The sequence below is a fragment of the Patagioenas fasciata genome, chromosome 2, assembly GCF_037038585.1.
Source record: "Patagioenas fasciata isolate bPatFas1 chromosome 2, bPatFas1.hap1, whole genome shotgun sequence".
Classification (NCBI taxonomy): domain Eukaryota; kingdom Metazoa; phylum Chordata; class Aves; order Columbiformes; family Columbidae; genus Patagioenas; species Patagioenas fasciata.
In genome coordinates this window covers 9,768,451-9,790,299 of record NC_092521.1, presented here as the reverse complement: position 1 = coordinate 9,790,299, position 21,849 = coordinate 9,768,451, and the positions used below count along the sequence as shown (strand labels likewise).

Here is a 21,849-nt window from a genome sequence, read left to right as displayed (position 1 = left end):
ATTTACAGCATCAGTTACCTCTTGAGACTATTTTTGGTTTATTTTCTCAAAGGAAGCAGTTAATTCTGAGCTCTGGCTGCTTTTTTGAAGGGCATTAGCCTTTCATGTTAGTATATGCAGTTAAAATATATTGTGTCTATACCATATTTAGACTTAGAGGTGTTTTCTTTTTTTAATCACTGACATTCAGATCTGAAACTCACTGTTCCACAAGATTTTGACACATAAATTTTGTGCATTAGGGAATATTTTATAGGTAGGTGCTAGTGTATAGTTTATATGCACATACAAAGATGTATAAATAACATTTGTTGTTACCTGTTGCTCCTCAAACTGCACACCCCACCCCAGATCCCATCTCAACCGTCAGATTTCAAACTGTAGGGAATGAATACACCAACAAGCTCGCTGTGCAGTACTGTTGTACCTGTTGCATACAGTACAAGTTCAACCCACAAAAGGAAGGAAATGAGAAGTTACAACATGAAATACCGCAGATCTTTCCAATCTTTTCCCAGCTTTACTCTACTTTTGACACTACAAATAAAGGGGAAAGCATATTGCTGGTGGAAAACATTGTGCTGGGTCTGGCAGTCCAAGAGAGGTGAGGCTGGGGCAGCTCCATGCCTGAGGTAACATAAGATAAAAGATAATGAAGACAGGCATGTCTAAACACAGGCTAGACAAGGGGAAGAAATTCTTTACAATGAGGGTGGTGAAACACTGGCCCTGGTTGCCCAGAGAGGTGGTGGATGCCCCATTCCTGGAGACATCCCAGGCCAGGTTGGACGGGGCTCTGAGCAATCTGATCTGGGTGAAGATGTCCCTGCTCATTGCAGGGGAGCTGGACTAGATAGGCTTTGAAGATCCCTTCCAATCCAAACTATTCTCTGCTCCATAATTCTACATACAAAGCACCCACACAGACAGCACTGATGGCCTCAGCCTTCTTCCCTCTCTGGATGAACAGGATAGAGGTCCTTAGTGAGAATATACAGATAAATAAACATCTGTTCACGCTGGATCCCTCCAGCAGCTGGGCTCAGACACTCCGTTTGCCCAGTAGCTGCCCCTAGATCCCACTCTCCCCATTTCCTGGCACCTGGACATTTGAGCCCTGAAGGTCACAGCCCCACTCCAGTTCCTGGTACAGATCATCACACACACAGGTGCAGTGGGTCAGGATTCCCCTGGATCTCAGCAGCCCACTCTTATACCATCACCCTTAGGGATGTAATGGCCGTAATGTGTCCCATGTCCCCAGGCAGCAACACCCTCAGTCCCAAAGGTGCTCTGGTGTTAAGTCATCTGGGTGGGTTTCATGCCTGGACACGGTGGCTGACGATCCTCTGAGACAGCCCTGGGACAGGCCCAGACAGGGTGTCCCTTCCTCTGAGTCCTTATTTCAGGTTCCCACCTGCCTTTGTGCCCCTGTGCTCCTCTGGGCTGGTGCAGAAGGGTCTTTGATGGGCTGATGGCTCCTGGGATGGGCCTGGGAGCAGCTGGAGTATTATTTGGGCTCTCCTTCCTGCTATTGTCTTTCTGTACTCCCCTGTGTGCAGATGAGCGTTTAGCACATATTATATCATAAATCTGCCATCTCAGCTACTCACTGCAACTCAATGCAGTCACTATTCTGCTAAACACACCTTTTTCAGAAAGGGTATTTTGCCTGTTAGAGTGAATTGAGTGGCCATGGTGGAGGGAGTAGAGTGCTTATTGATCAAATGCGATTGAGAGTATTTGGACACTTCTGTAACTCTGTTTGAATCTCCTGGAAAGCTCACAGCTTTTAGCTTTTCCACCAACTTCAGTGGCCATCAACTCAAGCTATTTGTCCCATACCACAGCTCTTTGCTCATGCTGTTCATATAGTACTCAACAAGTCAAAAATATTCAGAGGTATCTGAAAATTAATTGAAAAATTGACTATACCAGGTAGGACAGTATAGGGAGATTTATCACTCTTGGCTCTAAAAGGTACAAAAAGGCACATTCAAACCCAGCACAATGTGGCCAACCCAGGAAGACCCCGTGAGATGTGGTGAAGACTCGACTATCCACATTCCTGCTTCTCTGTGTCAGCGCAGGCAATGCTGGACAGACCACCTGCACAGCACCATCTTGGTGGCTGGAAGCTGCACAGGCCACCTAGATACACATGGCTTTAGGGAACCACCCAGGTGTCATATCTAGACAGATAAAATCTGAATCTTTGGTTGGGAGTTCCATTGTTACCTTATGAGCCCCCAAATGGAAATTAATGTTCCTCAGGAGGTGGTGATGTGCTGCTGATGAGTCTACTCAAGATCCTGGATGGTTCCTGTGATAGTCCTGATGTGATCTGCATGGACCAATGGTGGAGGTTCTTGTATTGATGTGCAGTGAAGGCTTTGGCCAACATATGATTCTAAAGGATCATGCTATGCTTCATATACACTGAAAAACTATAGTTGAGAAAGTATTGGTACTGCTGGTTCCTGAGACAATGGTACAGGCAAAATACTGAAGATACTGATGTCATGGTCACTTCTGTAATAAATCATGCCTATTGACCCAAAAGATGCGTAGATGAGGCTCTTAGGGACGTGGTTTAGAGGCAGAGTTGGCAGTGCTAGGTTAACAGTTGAACTCCATGATCTTCAAGGTATTTTCTAACCAAAATGATTCTATGATTCTCTAAATCAGGGGTGTCAAACTCATTTTCACTGGGGGCCACACCAGCCTCGCGGTTGTCTTCAAAGGGCCGAATGTAATTTCCAGGACTGTATAGATACAATTTCTCCTACATTTATACAGTCCTGGTGTGGCCCCCGGTGAAAATGAGTTTGACACTCCTGCTCTAAATTAAGACAAATAACAATTGTCAGCGATACTCTAATAACGTTCTTTAAAATGCCTGTCTTCCGTGATGTTGTACACAGCATCCTTATCAGTTGTCCCTCTATCTGTATGTAAATAACCACTGCAGTTTGACAGTGATTGAGTTCCCTTCTGCCTGTATGCCAGGATTCAAGCAAAGTCTAAATTTGTGAAGCTTGTACTGAGAGTCCACAGGCCTTTCTGGAACTGCTTGCAATTTCTACAGCTATGTCTGTGCCATACTTAACTTGTCACATTTCCAGCTGGATTCAAACTGATGTCCTGGACTAAGTCAACCGCTAGGGAGAGGAAAAGGCACAGGCAGCCTTGGTACCAGTGTTTTTATAGCTTGGATGCTATCCAACACTGCACAAATATCAAGGATTTGAATGTGGCCTACAAGGCAACTGAGAACAGAGACCAGAACACTGATAGCTTTCCAGGAACTTGTCCATGTCATGCCAGCACAGACCCAATGGCCAAGTATCAAGAAACAAGTGACTCCTCCCACGAACAAATGCTTTGCAAGCATTATCTGCAATATTGTGTCCAGTTCTGGGCCTCTCAGTTCCAGAAGGACAGGGAACTGCTGGAGAGAGTCCAGCACAGGGCAACAAAGATGATGAAGGGAGTGGAACATCTCCTGTATGAGGAAAGGCTGAGGGAGCTGGGGCCCTTGAGTTTGAAGAAGAGGAGACTGAGGGGTGACCTTATTGTTTATAAATATATAAAGGGTGAGTGTTACAAGGGTGGAGCCAGGCTCTTCCCAGTGACAACCAATGGCAAGACAAGGGGTAATGGGTTCAAACTGGAACACAAGAGGTTCCACTTAAATTTGACAAGAAACTTCTTCTCAGTAAAGGTGACAGACACTGGCCCAGGCTACCCAGGGGGATTGTGGAGTCTCCTTCTCTGCAGACATTCAAACCCACCTGGACACCTTCCTGTGTAACCTCATCTGGGTGTTCCTGCTCCGGCAGGGGAATTGGACTGGATGATCTTTCGAGGTCCCTCCCAATCCCTGACATTCTGTGATTCTGTGATTTTACAGGCAGAATTGGACACTAAGGGCTAATCTCTTAATCAACAACCATTTTTCAGCCCCTGAGGACACCCCAGTTTTCAGAGGATCACAAAGGAGACAGGAAAATATCACATCCGTTTTACAAAGTGATCAGCATTGCCTGCTGGCAGATGTCACGTACGTTTTTTCATTCTCACTGCCGGACTCCACCACATTGGATAGATGTGAGTTTTGGAGATCTGTTTTCCTTCAGTCCAAATTGCCAATTCTCTCTACACATTCATACTGGCAATCTGACTGTAAAACTGTCCTTGCTAGACCGCCTGTTTTGCACTGATTTGCCTTTTAGTCTCTCTTTCCTCTTACAGCACTCCCCAATGTCATTACAGCTTCAATAAACATCCTTCTGCTGAGTGCTCAAATGGTGACATCAACACAGTCATTGTCATCCTGGCAGAACATTTGTTCTGTCCCTTTCCCTTACCCACCCTGAGGTCAGATCTCAAAAACGACAGGCCGTGTAAAACCACTGGGAAATATTTGTGAGTCAAGTGCCCTGTTGATGCACTGTAAATTATATGCTGAATTTCAATCTCATAAGGAAATAATCTAGGAAATCCGTGCACTATTAAAGCCGGTATTAGCACAGCTTTTGTTCAGCACTGTTCTCATCCAAGCTTTAAAAAAAAGCTTCAGTAAAATATTTACTGATGTGTTCCAATCTACAGACCCCCTCTAAAACCAAAACACAATCCAAGACATATGGCTGCAATATGTAAGGCAGAGAAAAGCAACACATTGCACAGCACTGTTTCGAGGCTAAAGCACAAATCTCAGGAGTTCTAACATTCATTGCAAAACAGTATTAATAGCACAGAAAGTGCTGAGTATGTCCCCAGTAAATATCAAATGGATACACTGAAAGTGGTTTAATGGGGCTGTAACATGGGACAGCAAAGCTGCCTTCATCCAGAATGGGTCACTGCTCCATTCCAGCCACACAGAGCATCAGGAGGTGCCACTCTGGTAAGCAGTAACTTCACCTGCTTTCCTTCAGCCTCCATCAACAGCCAGCATTTGCTCTTCCTTTCTTTTCATGGATTTTGGACTCTTTCATTAATGTTGAAGCTACCTATATAAATGCAAATGTCATTACTCGCCTGGCCTTAGCAGGTGTCACGCTTTAGCATCCTCATCTTGCCATACTTCACTCTTCCAGTACTGCTAGAAGGGAACCTGGCTCCTGGTTTGTATGTTCATGTCACCTCTCCAGCGTGCAGTGAAATATAGTGCTGTGGTTGCCAGCAAACAGCCAGCTCTCCAAGAGAAACCATTTATTGAGTTAAAGGCATTCTGCAAAGAACCAGACAGCAACTGAGTGAAAAATGTCCAGCTTCAGTGTCTTTTAAAAGTGGAAAAGACTGGAGTTGGTGTTGCAAACCCATGGGGGGTGACTATTTTGGCTGGTGTCCATGGCAATTGGTGTTTGCCACTTTCTTTTCCCATAGAAGGCCACATGCTCCAAAACTCTGTCACCTCGGGATATTTCCCAGAAATCAGGAAAATTTAGGGTTTTAAAAGAGAAGTGTTTGGTGAGATGATAGCGGAAATCTTTACAAATGAAAGGAAGAATTTCTGGAGGGGAGGGAGTTTCTGGGATGAAAGAAAAATAAGGGCAGAGAAACTGAAGAGGAGAACATAGTAACTGAAAGGGTGTTGAAATGGACCAAGGAAGTGACAGAAAAGGACAGATGATGACAGAGCAGAGCCAGGCTGTGACCAAACCACCTACACATTTGAGCAGAGCGGGACAGAGGTGCTGCTGTGGATTTGCTGGGCTGAGGCCATGCAGGCACCTTTTAAATACAAACATCAGCAGTCACTTTAAATGTGTCTTCCCACTAAAATATGGATAAAAACAAAGACGAGGTTTTATTTCATTGACTGTCACCTCATGATAGCAATATCTGACATTTAAAGTACTTTATGGACTAATCCAATCGCCCACATGAACAAATAAATGGCAAAATAAACAAACTAATGTCTGGGTCTTTCACCATAATATCTTTTTTTCCCAGGTGCTTGATCATTCTCCCAGATCTTTCCTGAACCATTCCAGTTTTTGGATGGCTTTTCTGAACAGTAAGTTATTTTAATAACAACATAACGGTGCCAAGTGCAGAGATAATGTCACCTCTCTACTCCTACTCAGTCTTTCCATGTGCATGTGCTTTGCAAAGACTGCATTAGTCTTTTCAGCATCAACAGCATACCATGAGCTCATGCTCAGCTGATTATGAAATCTTCTCTTCCACCTCCAAGTCTTCATGAGTCACTGACTGGCAAGATAAAATCTCCTATCCAGTTTGGATTGCAATTTATGGTCTGTGTAATAGTCAGAAAGCTAAAGACATGTTTCATGACAAGACTAACCACCAAATTTTCTGAGGGGCAGAAGGAATGAAATCTCCTTTCCTGCATCTCTCTGTCTTATGGTGGTCTGGTGTCTGAAGTAGAGTAAGCACTGAGCCTTTCTAGCATGGAGTGGTCAATGCCGTTTCTCTTCCCCACCCAGTTGAGCATTTAAAAAGAAACAGGTTGGGATAATGTGATGAGACTTCTATCTCTGTCAAGCCTAAAGTCAGGTATAAGTTTTACAAGTGGATAAAGGGAAAAGGGAAGACAGACATGCAACACAGCCCTGTTTTCATAGGAGATGCGACTAAATATCGGAGATGTTTTTGTGCTAAAAGAATAAAAAAAGGTATTTGCCAAAATTGTCCCTCACTGGATTTATGGTAGAATACAGTAGGTGAAATGGGGTCCTGGGCCATGGGCAGGGTGGGGGAGGGAGCAGGGTAGGCAGGGCAGGGCCAGTGAGGGCTGTGGGTGCCCTCAGGAGTACGGCAGGACAGGGGTGGACATGACTGAAATGGCAGCAAAGACATGGGGACACTGGCTGGGGCTCCTTGATTTCCTCTTTTCAGATAACAGCACAATGAAACAGCACTGCAGAGAAGGACCTGGGAGTTCTGGTCAACAACAGGTTGACCATGAGTCAACAATATGCCCTTGTGGACAAGAAGGTCAACACTATCCTGGGGTGCATTAAGAAGAGTGTGACGAGCAGGTCAAGGGAGGTTGTTCCTCCCCTTCTACCATGCCCTGGTGAGGACGCATCTGGAGTTCTGTGTCCAGTTCTCGGCTCCCCAGATTAAGAAGGACAAGGAATTACTGAAGGGAGTCCATCAGTGGGTTATGAAGATGAAGAGGGGTCTGGAACATCTTTCTTATGAGGAGAGACTGAGAGAGCTGGGTCTGATCAGCCTGGAGAAGAGAAGCTGAGAGGGGATCTCATCAATGTTTATAAATATCTCAAGGGTGGATGCCAAGAGGACAGGACCAGACTCCTTTCAGTGGCGCCCAACAACAGGATGAGGGGCAATGAGCACAGACTGAAGCACAGGAGATTCCATCTGAATATGAGGAGAAACTTCTTTCCTTTGAGGGTACTAAAGCACTAGAACAGGTTGCCCAGAGGGGTTGCGAAGTCTCCTCTGCTCTGGTGAACCTGCTTTAGCAGGTGGGTTGGACTAGATGATCTCCAGAGGTCCCTTCCAACCCCAGCCATTCTGTGATTCTGTGAAATGTTGCCCTGTGCTGCTGGACCACAAGCAAACTTCTGCTGTTCCAAAGGCAGAGTGGTAGCAGTCACACGCGACACCCTGTGTTGGGGTGTCCCTTCCTCCTGAGATCTCATTTTGGGTTCCCACCTGCCATTGTGCCCTTGTGCTCCTCTGGGCTTTAGGAAATGGACCTTTGATGGGCTGGTGGCTCCTGGGATGGGCCAAGGAACAACTGAGGCAGGGGTTTATTTGGCCTTCCCCTCCTGCCATTGTCTCTTTGTGCTCCTTTGAGGGTGTGCAGATGAGCTTTTAGCCCATATTACCAAACACCTGGGTTTTGCTTCACCTCTGCAGTCTGTGTCAGTTCTGCCTACCTCTCCTTACAGTGAGGTGATGCCCAAGGTGCCACACGCTGCTCTGAGCCCTTCTTGTACCACAGCATGACCCAAAGAGCCTCCAGCAGCCAAGAGAGCATGACTCAACCACCCATATGTACCCTGCCCCATCCCTGCTACCTCTTTTATCTTTCCTCCATCTCCCTCTCCTTGGACAGAAGCACCTTCACTTTTATAACAGCATCCTGACGCTGCACGTTCATTGCCACTCGCAGAGGTCTCATTGCTAATGCAACAACTCTCACCATCCTGCAACAAACCCTCTTAACAAAAGCCTATATCAAAATGACTCTCAGGGTAGTAAGAAGAATTCAAATGAATGTAATGGCAACTTCTTTACTAATGAGAGAAAAAAAGGTTGGTTTTTTTGTTGTTGTTGTTTTTGCTTTTTTTTTTTTGTCATTGTTTGTTTGGTTTGTTTGTTTGATTTTGTTTTGTTTTTCTTCAAGCCCTTTCAGTCTCTCCTGCTTGCCATCATTACTAAGAAAATGGGAACAGGGAAAAATCAAAGGAGAAATAAAAAAATCCTACAGCAAATACTCTAAAATATCCCATTGCACAGTCTCCCTATAAAGACCCTTCAAGTGGGAGGCAGCTTGGCAGGGACTAACCAAAGCAGATGGGTTGACCTCAGACAGCAGCCGAACACCCACACAGCCACTTGCTCACTCCCCCCACAGTGGGATGGGGGAAAGAATAGGAAGAAAAAAAGTGAGATTGTTTGCAGATCCAGATAAGGATAGTTTAATAAGCGAAGGAAAGAAAAAAAAAAGGACTCTAAAGCAAACACTCCAACCCAAAACCCCTTAAGCAATGCAAAGGCAATCATGTACCACCTCCCACCAGCAGACAAAAGTACCATAATTCTTTTTCCTCTATCCCAGGTTTTATTGCTAAAGTTGATGTTGTATGGCATGGAATATCCCTTTGGCCAATTTGGGTCAACTGTCCTGGCTGTGTCCCCTCCCAGATTCTTGCTCACCCCCAGCCTACTCACTGGGGGGCAGAGTGGAAAAACAAAGCAAGCCTTGATGCTGTGCAAGCGCTGCTCAGCAACAGTCAAAACACCGGTGTGTTATCAACACTGTTTTAGCCACAAATCCAAAACATGGCACCATACAGACAGCTATGAAGGAAATTAACTCCATCCCAGCCAGACCCAGTACAATCCCCACCCTTTGTTCCAGACCATTCGCACCATACTCGAGTCCCACACTCTCCAGTACATCTCCGTCAATCATCAGCTCTCTCCTTCTCCTTTGACATACACACAGACATCATTCTCCGAGTCTGTGGAACATCCCTCAAATGTTCATAGAAGTCTAATAAATTAATTTGGTCCGTGACTTGCACTCCACACAGCAGCTTTCTACATCGGATGGTTTTGCACAACACAACAAGATCCAGGTAAATGGAGTGTATCATCTTTCATTTTCTACTAAGTTATTACACTCTTGGGCCTGAGCCACCTCCTCAGGTGATGCTCTGAAATCTCTGCCTCCTGGCCAAACTGTCCTCTCTTCCAGAACATGTGGGCTGTTGGGGTTCCCCGTTTGAGCTTGTTGTGTCATCAACAATACCCACTCACTCCACGCAGCATCGGCTGCATGAGGTGTTGGGGGGACCCTTCCTATGAACATCTGGTGCAGCACAGGCAGCTCAGACCCTTGATGTCCCCAGCTTCAGAATCTCAGACATGGACCTCGGGTGTCTCCAGGCATCTTTTGCCACAGGGTCCGGGTAAGGCCATGCTCTCCATCTGTGTTGTAGACCATGTTTTTTGCAGCTGGTCCTGTCCGGATGGGCTCAAGGGCTACCACAGAAACTACCTCCTGTCTGTCCTGCTGCTCTTTAGGGCCATACTGGAAAAAAGGTCTTTTTTCGGGTCATGCAATGGAGAGGACTCACAAGCCAACTGTGACCCAGACTGTGCAGTCTCCAGAAACCTAGGAAAGCATCTCTTTTTTGTTAGCTGGTGGAAGCTTGATTGTTACCTTACTGATCACATCCATAGGGATATGATGATGCTGACTGTGCTGTTTCAACAAGGTTGGAAACACCTATCCTGGTAGAGAAGAGGAGGGAGGTCTCCATGAGTACAAGAATAACAGCAATGCAGGGGCCAAATGACAGACTTGGCTCAAGGCCAGTGTTTTATCAGAGATCTCCCAGGTGAAGCAAAACACTGTGATAAGCAGCACAGCAATCACCAAAAGCTGACAGCAACCTTTAAGAACCCCTGGAAGGGGTGCAGCAAGAAAGGGAGCAAATAAGTCAACATTGGGAACAGCAGCACGAAGTAGCAGCTAAACAGCTGCAATGGCTACAAATCCAGCCCAGTGCACCCTGACTGGGTCCTGTTGTTAAGTGACGCCCCAGGCTGGGTGCTAAAGGGATGGCAGTGGGTTGGCCCCACCAGCCACCCAGTGCCCACCCTGCTGCTCACTTTACCCCCTGCCCTCAGTGGGATGTGGAGAAACTGGGAAGAACGAAAATGTGAAAGTCCCTGGGCGAACATAAAGCTCATTTCACAGTAAAGGACGGAGGGAAACTCAGACTGCACTTTCTTCAGTATGGGAAAGACATGGACCTGTTGGAGAAGGTCCAGAGGAGACCACAAAAATAATCAGAGGGATGGAACAGCTCTGCTCTGAGGACAGGCTGGGAGAGCTGGGTCTGTTCAGCCTGGAGAAGAGAAGCTAAGAGGGGATCTCATCAATATTTATCAATATCTCAAGGGTGGATGCCAAGAGGATGGACCAGACTCCTTTCAGTGGTGCCCAACAATAGGTTGAGGGGCAATGGGCACAGACTGAAGCACAGGAGGTTCCATCTGAATATGAGAAGAAACTTCTTCACTTTGAGGTGCCAGAGCCCTGGACCAGGCTGCCCAGAGAGGCTGTGGAGTCTCCTTCTCTGGAGACATTCAAACCCACCTGGACACCTTCCTGTGTGATCTGCTCTGGTGAACCTGCTTTAGCAGGTGGGTTGGACTGGATGATCTCCAGAGGTCCCTTCTAATCCCAACCATTCTGTGATTCTGTGATATGAAAGGCCTGTTGCAATAGGACAGGGGGTGATAGTTTTAAACTAAAGGAGGGGAGATTCAGGCTGGACATGAGGAAGAAATTTTTTACAATGAGGGTGGTGAACACGGGCCCAGGTTGCCCAGAGCGGTGTTAGATGCCCCATCCCTGAAGACATCCCAGGCCAGACTGGACGGGGCTCTGAGCAATCTGATCTGTGTGAAGATGTCCCTGCTCATGGCAGGGGGGTTGGACTGGATGAGCTTTGAAGGTCCCTTCCAACTCAAGCTGTTCGATGTGATGCGACCGGTGTCCGGCCGCGGGCTGTGGCCACCTCAGTGCTCAGCTCGGTGCCCGCCCCCGCCCGTTTTCAGGTCAGAGTCCGCCGGTGTGTGACGGCAGCGGCACAACCCGTCACGTTGCGGCAGCGGCACAACCCGTCACGTTGCGGCAGCACCGCTCGGCGACAGCGTCACCCCCGCGGCGTCACCTGCCGCCCCCCCAAGCCCGGGCAGGGTCGGGCCGACCGGCGCTGTCAATCATCCCATCCCCGCCCCCCCGCCGCGCATGCGCGCAGCCGCCTCTCTTTGTGCCTGTCTCTCCCCCTCCCACACACCTGCGTCACGCGGCGGCGGCTCCGCAGTCACGTGCCGGGGGCGGTGTCATGGCGGCGCTGGGCCGCGCCGGGCGGGCGCGTCGCGGGTTGGTGACGCGGCGGCGGGCCGCGGGGAGGAGGAGGAGGATGGGGACGGGGACGGGGCTGTGAGAGCGGCCGCCGCGCCGGACCCTCCGCGCCGGGGCTGCGGGCTGCCACCGGGCCCCGCCGCTGCCTTGCGAGTTGGAGGTAGGCGGTAAGGAGCGCGGGGAGGGCAGGGCAGGGTAGAGTAGGGTACAGCGGGCGGCCGCGGGCGACGGCCCCTCCGGGCAGGCCCGGCGCGGCGCGGGGCTCCGCCGACCCCCTCACAACGGCCGGGCCCGGCGGGGCGGCGCCCGCGGGCCTCCCTGCGCCGGGCCTTGGTCTGTCGGGCCGCGGACACTCGCGTCCTCCTTCGGGCCTGCGGGAACGCTCAGCCCCCGGGGGCCGTGCAGCACTCCGGGCCCGGCTGGGCAGGACCCTTTGTGTGCTTAGGGGCGGCCACCCTGGATCGCGCTGCCGGCGCTGGCAGGGGAGCCCCGCTTCAAAACTGGGGTTCGGCTGCCGCTCCGCTCGCAATCCGGACCGGGGAGGCTGCGGCCCCACCGGCGAACCGCTCCGTGCTTCGGTAGCACAGCAAAAAGTCACGGTAATACTGGCAGCAATCGGACAGAAAAGTGATTTTTTAAATCGGACTGAATTGTCAGAAATAAAACGATCAAAAGGCACTTGCGAATGAAACTTAGTGCTATGGATGAGTGCATAGAAAAATAAAAAAAGCCATTTTCAGGCTATCTTTGTTTTTGCTAATTTCATCCAAGTTACTCTTTAGGCTATGTTTATGTTTCAGTTTCCATTCTTGGTAAGGTAAGTTTTTCTTGGTTTTGACCTTTTCCTGCTAAAGGAGAGAACACGCATTGACTCTGGGTAGCTCTTAAAGTTATACTCTGAAAGGTTGTCAAGGAAATACAGTGCGGTACAGTTCCACAGATGAGAACCAGATTTTTTTAAAATTATTGTTATATTTTTAATTAAGGTTGGTGACTGGTTTGTTTTTGTTTTATTTTTTTTTTTAAGAGGCGGAAGAAATCTGACTGAAAATACATGATTTTTTTTTATTTTTAGCAGCTTATTTGGGCCTTGACTGTACTTCTGTAAACTAAGTAGTTGATGTGAAATTTCTGTCCTGACTTTCCATTTTTTTCTGCCCCCTGGAATATATTTGCTGCCAGTGACAAGCTTTAGACAATGCTATGTGTTTTAATATGACTTTTGTTTTTTTTCTTTCCTTCCACAGGTAGTGATAAAGAAAATATCAAGATGAGCAAAAAGCCTCCAAATCGTCCTGGAATCACTTTTGAGATTGGTGCTCGTTTGGAGGCACTGGACTATTTGCAAAAATGGTATGGAAGAGATTGTGCAATATTTGCTAAGAGTAAAAGTATTTTGTCTATGTTGTATGTTTTGATGTCTAATTATAAAACTGAGTGCACCTATTAGCTGACTGTTTCACAGGTGAACTTTATGAATTTCCACATGATAAGTCTGTTGAAATGATTAGCTTTTAGGAAAATATTCTCTTTAGGAATCAAACTGAACTTTTCTGCAGCTTTTCGTGTGTTTGCTTTAGTTGCTCGTGTAACCATAATAAGTGAAGAGCATTTCCAGAGTAGTGTGGAATATGGTGTCATGTGTGAGAGGATCGGTCTGTCAGTGTGGCAAACTGCTGTGACAAAAGGCTTTTTTTGTTTTAGTTACAAGATGTGCAAGCAAGTTTATTTTACATTCAGTTATCACACTTCATAGGTTCACAAAGCTGGTTTTCAAACAAGAAAACATTTTTATTTGGAGTTCGTGGAACAGGTAAGTACAATTGTGTTTGCATCAAACAGTTGGAGGAAATAAGGGCTTAAAATTGTGTCACTGCAGCACCCGGTCATTGTAAGAGTCAAAAGTATAAAAAGGAAATTTGTGGGCACAAGAACCATGCTACACAGCATGTGTATTGTGAAAGGAGAATGGTTAGTTAAAATGTTATTAATGTGAGTGTGCTAATTTTATGATGTATGCTGGCTATGCTATTATCATTTAAAAAATCCCTGGTTTTGTTAAAGTAGATGACAGAGGAAGGTGGTGCTTCTATCCAGAAAGTTTTTCTTAGTTGCTCTCTGTTTACTTTGGGCTGTGAAATACAGAGGCCTGTACCTGCTTTTCTGTTGCTTTCCTGCAGAGCTTTGATTTTAGTTATAGCAGAAGTGTTTGTTTTAATAAACGGTCTCTAAGGGAAAATACGGTTTTCAGAACAGTTCCTGTTCTTACCTGTTGCTGTAGAATGGGTTTTCAACATACCGACTCCATAACTGAATGCCAAGATCTTGAAACTGTCTGAATAGTGCTATAAAAACAAAATAATTTTAGTAGAACTTTTTACAGCATCTTCTATGACTAGAGATAATCAGTTAATGTTACTAGATGACAAAAGTTAATATGTAAAAATAACTTCAGCTTAATTGTGTCCAATAAAATCACTGGATATCCAGGGTACGGTTCGTATCAAATCTCCCCAGCCTTTTTACAGGGGAGAGTCGCAGGGTAGTTCCGGAGATTTGGCTTTGTCAGGCTTGGGCACAAGCTCCACAGCTGAGTTGATTGGCATTTGTCAGCAAAAGAGAATTTATCCTGAACTTTCTAGGAATTGATTCATTGTCTGGACTACCTGGTAGAACAGGTCAAGTTTACCTGCATGTAAACTTTTGGGGTGCCATATACAGGAGCAGAAAGTTAGTATTAACATTTTGCAGTTACAGTAACACTGGAAGCAGGACTCTATTTCAAATGAAATAATATTCATACACATAACCAAAAGGCTTATTAGAGAAAGCCACGGTCATGTTATTATTAGAGTGACACGGGCTGAAATAATAGTCCATGTTAATTTTTTTTTCTTAGCTTTCTGTTGCATAAGGAGGTGGTAGATTTTTTAAAATTTTTTTCTATATATGAGCTGTATGCATTCTTCATCTGCATGCAGAAATATATACTTCAAAGAAAATAAAATTGCTGAACTTACATTAAATCTCTTGTATTTTTTAACAAAACCAAAATTGAGGAGTAGTAGTACTGCTTAGCGCAGTCTTTCCACAAGCAACAAATTGAGAACGCTTGCTGAAAAATAGCCTTTGAAAGGGTTTTAATTTTTTCCTCCCATTTTTCTGAAAGCCTCCTGTCATTTGAAGATTCAGTGTTCATGACCAGTTAAAACGCTAATCAAGAAAGGGCTTCTAGAGGGTGGGAGCAAATAAAGTATGTTTTTGCTTTCTGAGACAGTTCTGTAGATTTTAAGTTTTCATCTGTGTAGTAGTTGCTAAAAATGATCTTCTGGAATATCATAATCTGTTTGAAGTCTGTAAACTTTGGAGAGGATATTGAGTACAATGGCTATTGCTTAAAAACCCCGTACTCTTAAGTGAGGAAGTTTTTGCAGGCAGCGTTTGGGTCACTGGTATCATTTGCCGTGTACAATTACCGAGCAGAAGAAAGGCTGGTCAAACTGATCAGCAAAGACAGGCTGTCAGTGAGTGTGTTTATTTTTGCTTTATTGTGGAGGTAACTACAATTTCTTCTTTATCAAGGACAACAGTGTACAGGGGAAGTCATCTTACATAATGAATTTGTACCGCTTGTTACATGTAAATGCACTAAAGCAAACTATGAAATGCAGCTCTAATCAAAATCAATGCAATTGTCTGTCAGCAGATAGTAAATGAGATGGGATTGACTGATAATAGAAAATTATTAAATATATACAAGATGACCAGGGCTCTGGACTATATGAGTTATGAAGAGAGGGCAAGGAAACTGGACTTGTTTGGCTTAGAGAAGCTTCAAGAGACCCACCAGCAGCCTTCCGATGCCTACAGGGATGTCATCAAGAAGACCAAGCCAAGTGGTGTGTGGTTGGAGCAGTGGTGTGTGGTTGGAGGACAAGAGACAACAGGCACAAGTTGAAACAAGAGAGATTCAGGCTAAGAACAAGAATCGTTTTCCCATGGGACAGTCAAGTGCTGGGCCAGGTTTCCCAAAGAGCTTGTGGATTCTCCAACACTGGAGGTTTTCGAGACTGGGCTGGATAAAACTCTGGGAAACCTGATCGGATCCCGTAGCTGACCCTGCTTGAGCAGGAGGTTGGACTGGAGGCTTTCCAAGGTCCCTTCCAGTTTCAGTTATCCTGCGATATCATACAAAAACTGATGTCTGTGCACGTACACCCTGTGCCTCTCACAGACAAAACAAATGAAACAGCAGTAATACTGCACATTTCTGCAAGTACATGCCCACATGTGAGAGTGATTCTTAAGCTGTTAGACACTGTGCCCTGCCTGTGGGAACTAAAGCTGGTGTATTTAAAGATGCATCTTTTCCTTTTTTTCTGATTTCTTTTATGGCTGTAGCTTTCTGCTGGTTCTCCCATAAGTTCCAGGTATCGCTTTGAAAAACAAAACCAAAAAAGCCAAGCAACAACAGTTGTTATTAATTTGCTTCATCTAAACTCTGAGGTAGGTAATGAAGGAAGTACAGATCCATGGCCTTTGTTGCAGTTCTGGAATGGAAACAGCTCACTAAAATAGGCTATTTGTCAGAACAATAGCACTTCTCGGTATATTTGATTATCAGGATGGATCTCTAATTTTTTTTTTCAATATAGAAGAAACTTTTTACCTGTAAGGCTCTGGGAAATCTTATTCTGTACAGTCCTTACTTTGAATTTCAGTTGACTGGGTTACTTGATGGCTGCATATTTGAAAAGACCGTGAAGACTCTGCTTTATATTGATGTAGTACAATACATATAATAGAAAGTGGAGAGTTAGAAATAGGTGTTTGCAGATTTTTCAGATACCAGAAGACTATTTGTGTCAAAGACAGAATGGAGAGTAGAATAGAAGACTTTTTATATCATTATGGTGAAGGTAGGAATTATGTCTCTGTTTCTAGACTTTCTAGGTGCAAACTTACTAATGTTTTTGCATCCTTTTTTTTTTCATATTTAAAATAACTTGTCCCATCTCACAGGGCAATTTGCCACTTTTCGATCACTTTTCAAGAGTCAAAATGAAGATGATGGTGTAAAAATGAAAAATACTCTGTGTGGCCCTTAATCTTTTGAGTGCATTGGAGAAAATGGGTACTTTTTTTTTATGCTGCCAAGAAATGAAAACTGCAACTTTCTCATTAATTGTCCCTAATGAATGTTGGAACATTATTGTTGTCTGACCAGTGCTTCATAGTGTAAGTTTTGCAAGCCATATAAAATTTTGCAGCTTTACAAAAATGTTGCATAATTTTTATGCCTTGGGATCAGTGGAACCTGGGAATGGAGAGGATACAATATGTAAACTGGGCAGAAACCACCAGGTAACAATAGTTTTCCTGTTCTCTCTTCCAAAAATAACAACAGAAGCCTCTGAAATCCGGCTGAGACTTATTGGGATTATTAAGTACTATTTCTAGCATGATATGAAAAGAACACACCCAAAACTTGCAAGTTATTATTTCTTCCCACAAAAAGAACACTATTGAACTGGACTGTGGTGGTTCTTTTATTTTTTCTAAGAAAAGTAAAGACTTTTTCTTCAATTTTTTTCAGAGCATATTTTTTCTGGTTTGTGCGGGACAAACGTTGGCGAATCTGTTTGTCTACAAAATTCATTCTGATCCCGTAGTGTGGAGCACTTGCTGGGGGCGAATGGGAAGAATTAACCTGTCTGGAAGGTTCTTTGGGCCTTAAGCATCATTTACACTTTGATACTGTAAAGAGTGATGTTTGTATTTCCATTTCTAGTACTTCTTCATGACACCCCCTTGTAGCTTTGCAATGGAAGGAACTTCTACGTAAAATTTATCATGTGTACGAGATGTAACCATCTTCATACTTCTTTCTACAGAATAAACATGAATATTAGCCATAGTGAGTGTTTTCCTATATGTGTTGTTACTAGAATTCTTTAAAAAGGTGGATTAAGTTGCCATTTTATCTTTTATTGGGAGGAAATACATACTTGCCTTTGAGATATTTGTATAATTTTTCCATTTATGAAATGGATTATTTTCAGTAAAAGTACAAACACTGTAACACCAGAAAAATGATCCTGTGCCATGTAAAATTTGCAATGGTGAATTCTGCAATACATAAGCTCTGCTTTTTTTCCACCGTGGGTTCTGTATTGTGAAATATTATTGTTTATACAGATTTGTGGCACATTGTGGCTAAACCTAGTGGGTATTGAGGGTAATAACTTGTTGCTGAATCCATACAAAGTTATTTTTGAGTTGCCTTATAACCAATTGTATATAGCTTTGTTGGTTTAGAGATTTGCTAAATCTTCCGTCTCTGGGGACTGGAGTTGAATGCAGGTTTTGGCTCTATTAATTTTGCAACTACTGTCTTAACATGCATTGAAGAAACAGAAATTATTAGAATAAAGCCATTGTGTGATGATATGATTACTAGAAGACTTAACTCTTCAAAGCCGGTGTAATGGTCTTTGAGTCAGAGCTGATAATGACATTTTGACATGTTGATATCAGAAATTGTATTTATCAGAGATAAATTAACCAAGAAATACCTGACACTGCATTTTTTCTCCTGAGTGATCCCTAGTGAGACTTAATATTTTGCGTATCTTCTTTTATTAACTGATGCTAGCTTTACTCTTTCTCCCCGCCCCATGCATATTAACATCTTGATTCTTGGCTTGCTGGATTTTCCATGAAACTTTCTTCATTCTATATATATTTGTCTCTAAATGATACTCTATATTTTTCTTCCCCGTCTTACTTGGTTTTCTCTTTCCAGGACAGTGAACTGTGCTGTGCCAGTTTATCCCTTCTGTTGTTTTCTCCACACGGTGCTTGAAATGGTGACTTTGCTGATGATGACCAGTGACAACCACCAGCCATAATAATGATAATATAAATATAGCAGTGGAACTGCTATAGGGTAGCACCATAATTGGAACAGTGTATTTGCGTTATAGATGCGTAAGGAAAAGGAGGATTCTGTCTTTTGGCTGATGGTCCCTGAATTTTGTAGACTAACCGTGTTTTTGTGTTATTACCTGGCTGGCATGTGAATTTTCCAGCTGTGGTGAGCACCATCAACTTTGTCTCGTGTTTGACTGCAGCAGCCTCAGTGCTTGTGTACAAACTTATTTTTGATTACTACAAAGTGAACTTTGTCCTCTGGCTTTCCTGGTGTTTTCCCATCTTTCTGCTCTTCCTGCTTATTCTGGCAACTTGGTATCTAGTTATACAGAAGTCTGAAATGGAACCACTTGAAGATGAAAACACTAGTAAGAAATTTTATAATGAAATTCCTAAATTTAGCAGCATGTGGACTTAAGCCCTGCCTCTGATGATCCTTTCCTTTTAGGAAAACCAGACTTACTTTGTTGAAGCCTTGGTCAAAGTTAAACCAGAACACTGATGATGGGGTTCGGGTTGTGACCCATGAGCTTTACTTTCTGTTTTGATACAATATATCGTCAGCTTCACTGTTCTTGTTGGATTGTCGTTCTTGTTCTACTTGAGAGGGAAAAGGGGGTTGATGTTGTTGCTCCTGTGAAAAAAGTCCTGTGAAGTTTTCGTATCTTGAAAATGATTTTTCTTAGTAGGATGGCAAATGAAAATCTGAAGTTTGAGACTATGGTGGCGTTGATGTTGTTGGGTTTGTTTGGTTTTTGTTTGTTTGGTTTGGTTTTTTTTTTTGTTTCTGAAATTGTACATATGAGAGAAATGCAACAAGAGGTTGGACTGGCTGTGCATTCTGATGTGAGGGTGAAATCTGGCTGAAGTAGTGGCAGAAAATCAGAGTTTTTCTCATTTAGCATCTCATTTATCCTGAGAGATTTAGATCTGGACAAGCCATATGCATCACCACAGCCAGAGAAGTAGGACTAGAGAATTGAAAGAGCGAATTGAGACTGACACCTTTTGTTTTAATGGCCTGTTTTAGTCACCAGGAAATAAGAAAAACCTTGTACTTCCTGAGAACTTATATTTTAATCAGAACATAGTGTTAAAGACTCCTTTATCAACACCGTCACTATTGTGGAGAGAAAGTATCAAACTGAAAATGTTGCCAGTGTTCCAATATATGTAAGTTGCATTTCTAGCTGATCAGATTTTCAGTAGGACTGGAAATAGGTTGCCCAAGATCTGCTCTTACTATTGCTCCACAGGAGCACTTTGTTAGAGAAACAGTTTGCCTCTTGATGAAAGTGATGATTGCCCTTTCACTCTGGTTTCTCTTTTCAGCCCATGTTTTGTTAACTTTAGACCATCACTAATATAAACTCTGGAGAAAATATGATGATCTACTTAACTTTGTTTGTTTGTTTGTTTTTGAGGTTCTTTGCACTTTTGAATCCATTTCAGTATTTTTGTGAAGGACTGAAGGAGCTGAATTCCCCCTCATTCCCTTTTTTCTCTGCATTCCATACAGTGGAAATAATGGGGGGTCTAATAATTTTGGCGGAGGAAGTAGTATGGCAAACAGTTTGTGCCTTATCCCCCTAGTAAATTTTGTGAAATACATCACTTAGGTGAAACAGAAATGAAAAGACTGAATAATAATTGCTGAAGTTAGAAGAATTTGCCTTTTTTCCCTAGAAATGTAATCTCAGCCTTTATAGTTCCTAAACTATGTCTATGCCATGCCCAGAATTAGATGCGTAAGACTTGATCTGGTTGCAGTTCAGTCCTGATTAGTTCTGCTGAGCATGTGCAATGTTTGCTGAGAGTAAAATCTGAATTTTAATTAAGAGTGACATATTTATTTAGTGCATATGGAGTTAAGGAGAGATGACTGCTAAAAAATAATTACTCTGAATCAAATTTAATGGCAGTGAAATAATGGAAGCTGATCTATAAAATAATAAGCGGCTTAGATTAAGTAGAATGCTCTGTTGACTTCTGGTTTTACTAGTTGCTTGTGATTTTCTGGAGTAGATGGTATAATTTGATGAAACAGTAACATATACATACTCCTACAACTATTTTATATCCTTTCCATCCTCAAGCAAACAAACTCTTGCAGAATTTTGCTCTAGACAAAACACAGGTTTTAGAACTGATAAGCACAGACTTCAAATGCCAGTTTCGGGCAGTTCTCGTCTGGGGTTTTGAGGTTTAAATTTGTACAATCATCTGACTAGGATGAGGGTGATGACGTATCACTGATATGTATAGATAACTCTAATTAAACATCCTATCAATTTAGTAACTTCACCTTTTTCAGGCTTGAAGGTTTTGCAGCACAAGTTGTTAATATAACTTTCTGAATTGCCATGTAAGCAGTGTTGTATGCAAAAAAAACCCAACCCATCAAGCACCAACCACTTTGAGAAAGCTTTGAGGTTTATCAGTTTACGTTTATCATTCAAGGTATCCATCTCGTATTGAGAAGATAGATTATGAAGAAGGGAAGATGTTGGTCCATTTTGAACGTTGGAGTCATCGCTACGATGAGTGGATTTACTGGGACAGCAATAGGTTGCGACCCTTGGAGCGACCAGCATTAAGGAAAGAAGGGCTGAAAGATGATGAAGAATTTGTTGTAAGTGGCACATTTATTTTGCCTTTGACTAAATTTTTTTGTAAACGATTCTACTTGTTTTCCTATTTTAAATCTCTCCAGCATGTGATGTTTAATTCTTTTTAGGAAAAGATCTAAATGATTAAAGTATTAATGACTTAATTTGTATGAAATAGGATTTTAAGCCTGGGGAAGAAGTCCTAGCTCGTTGGACAGACTGTCGATATTACCCTGCAAAGATTGAAGCAATTAATAAAGAGGGTATGTATTCATGTATGGTCCATTGGTACAGACTTTTTGCATATACTATGCTGTAGCTGTAGTCTGCTTAAAAAAAATAACATGTCTATAATGTTTTCCTCACTATTAAGTGAAAATGTTTCTATTCTATAAAATTGAATAATGTGTGAAATTAGGAAATTAGAATTTCTCTTGGAAGAAAAAAAAATACTTAATATTTCTTCAATGATGAGAATAATATCCTGTGCACGACATTGCAAGTATTTTATACTGTTGTTGATTTGGGCTAACGCTATATTTAAGTTTTTGTAATTGTTTTAGGAATTGTAGATCTCTTTAAAGGTGATACAATGCTTCATGATGAGGTGATGTCTCTAATGAACCTAAGTAGAAGTTTCTACTGTGGTTTAAAGCAAATGAGCATTTGTTTGTGAATTGAATTGTTTCC

The 21,849-nt window shown here is 43.3% G+C and overlaps 1 protein-coding gene across 7 annotated transcripts in view; it reads left to right on the top strand.

The window, feature by feature from the left end:
- The first annotated feature begins 11,641 nt into the window (after positions 1-11,641).
- PHF20L1 (PHD finger protein 20 like 1) overlaps positions 11,642-21,849 on the top strand; it is a 54,696-nt gene continuing 44,488 nt past the window's right edge. For 5 of the 7 annotated variants that reach the window (XM_065830016.2, XM_065830020.2, XM_065830017.2 and 2 more), the window contains exons 1-4: positions 11,667-11,777; positions 12,865-12,970; positions 21,011-21,182; positions 21,338-21,422. In XM_065830016.2, coding sequence (XP_065686088.1) covers positions 12,888-12,970; positions 21,011-21,182; positions 21,338-21,422 — 340 coding nt within the window. In that variant the 5' untranslated portion in view covers positions 11,667-11,777; positions 12,865-12,887. Of the gene's footprint in view, positions 11,785-12,864; positions 12,971-21,010; positions 21,183-21,337; positions 21,423-21,849 lie in introns of all 7 variants that reach the window. The other 2 variants (XM_065830015.2, XM_071803785.1) reach the window with 2 other exon arrangements.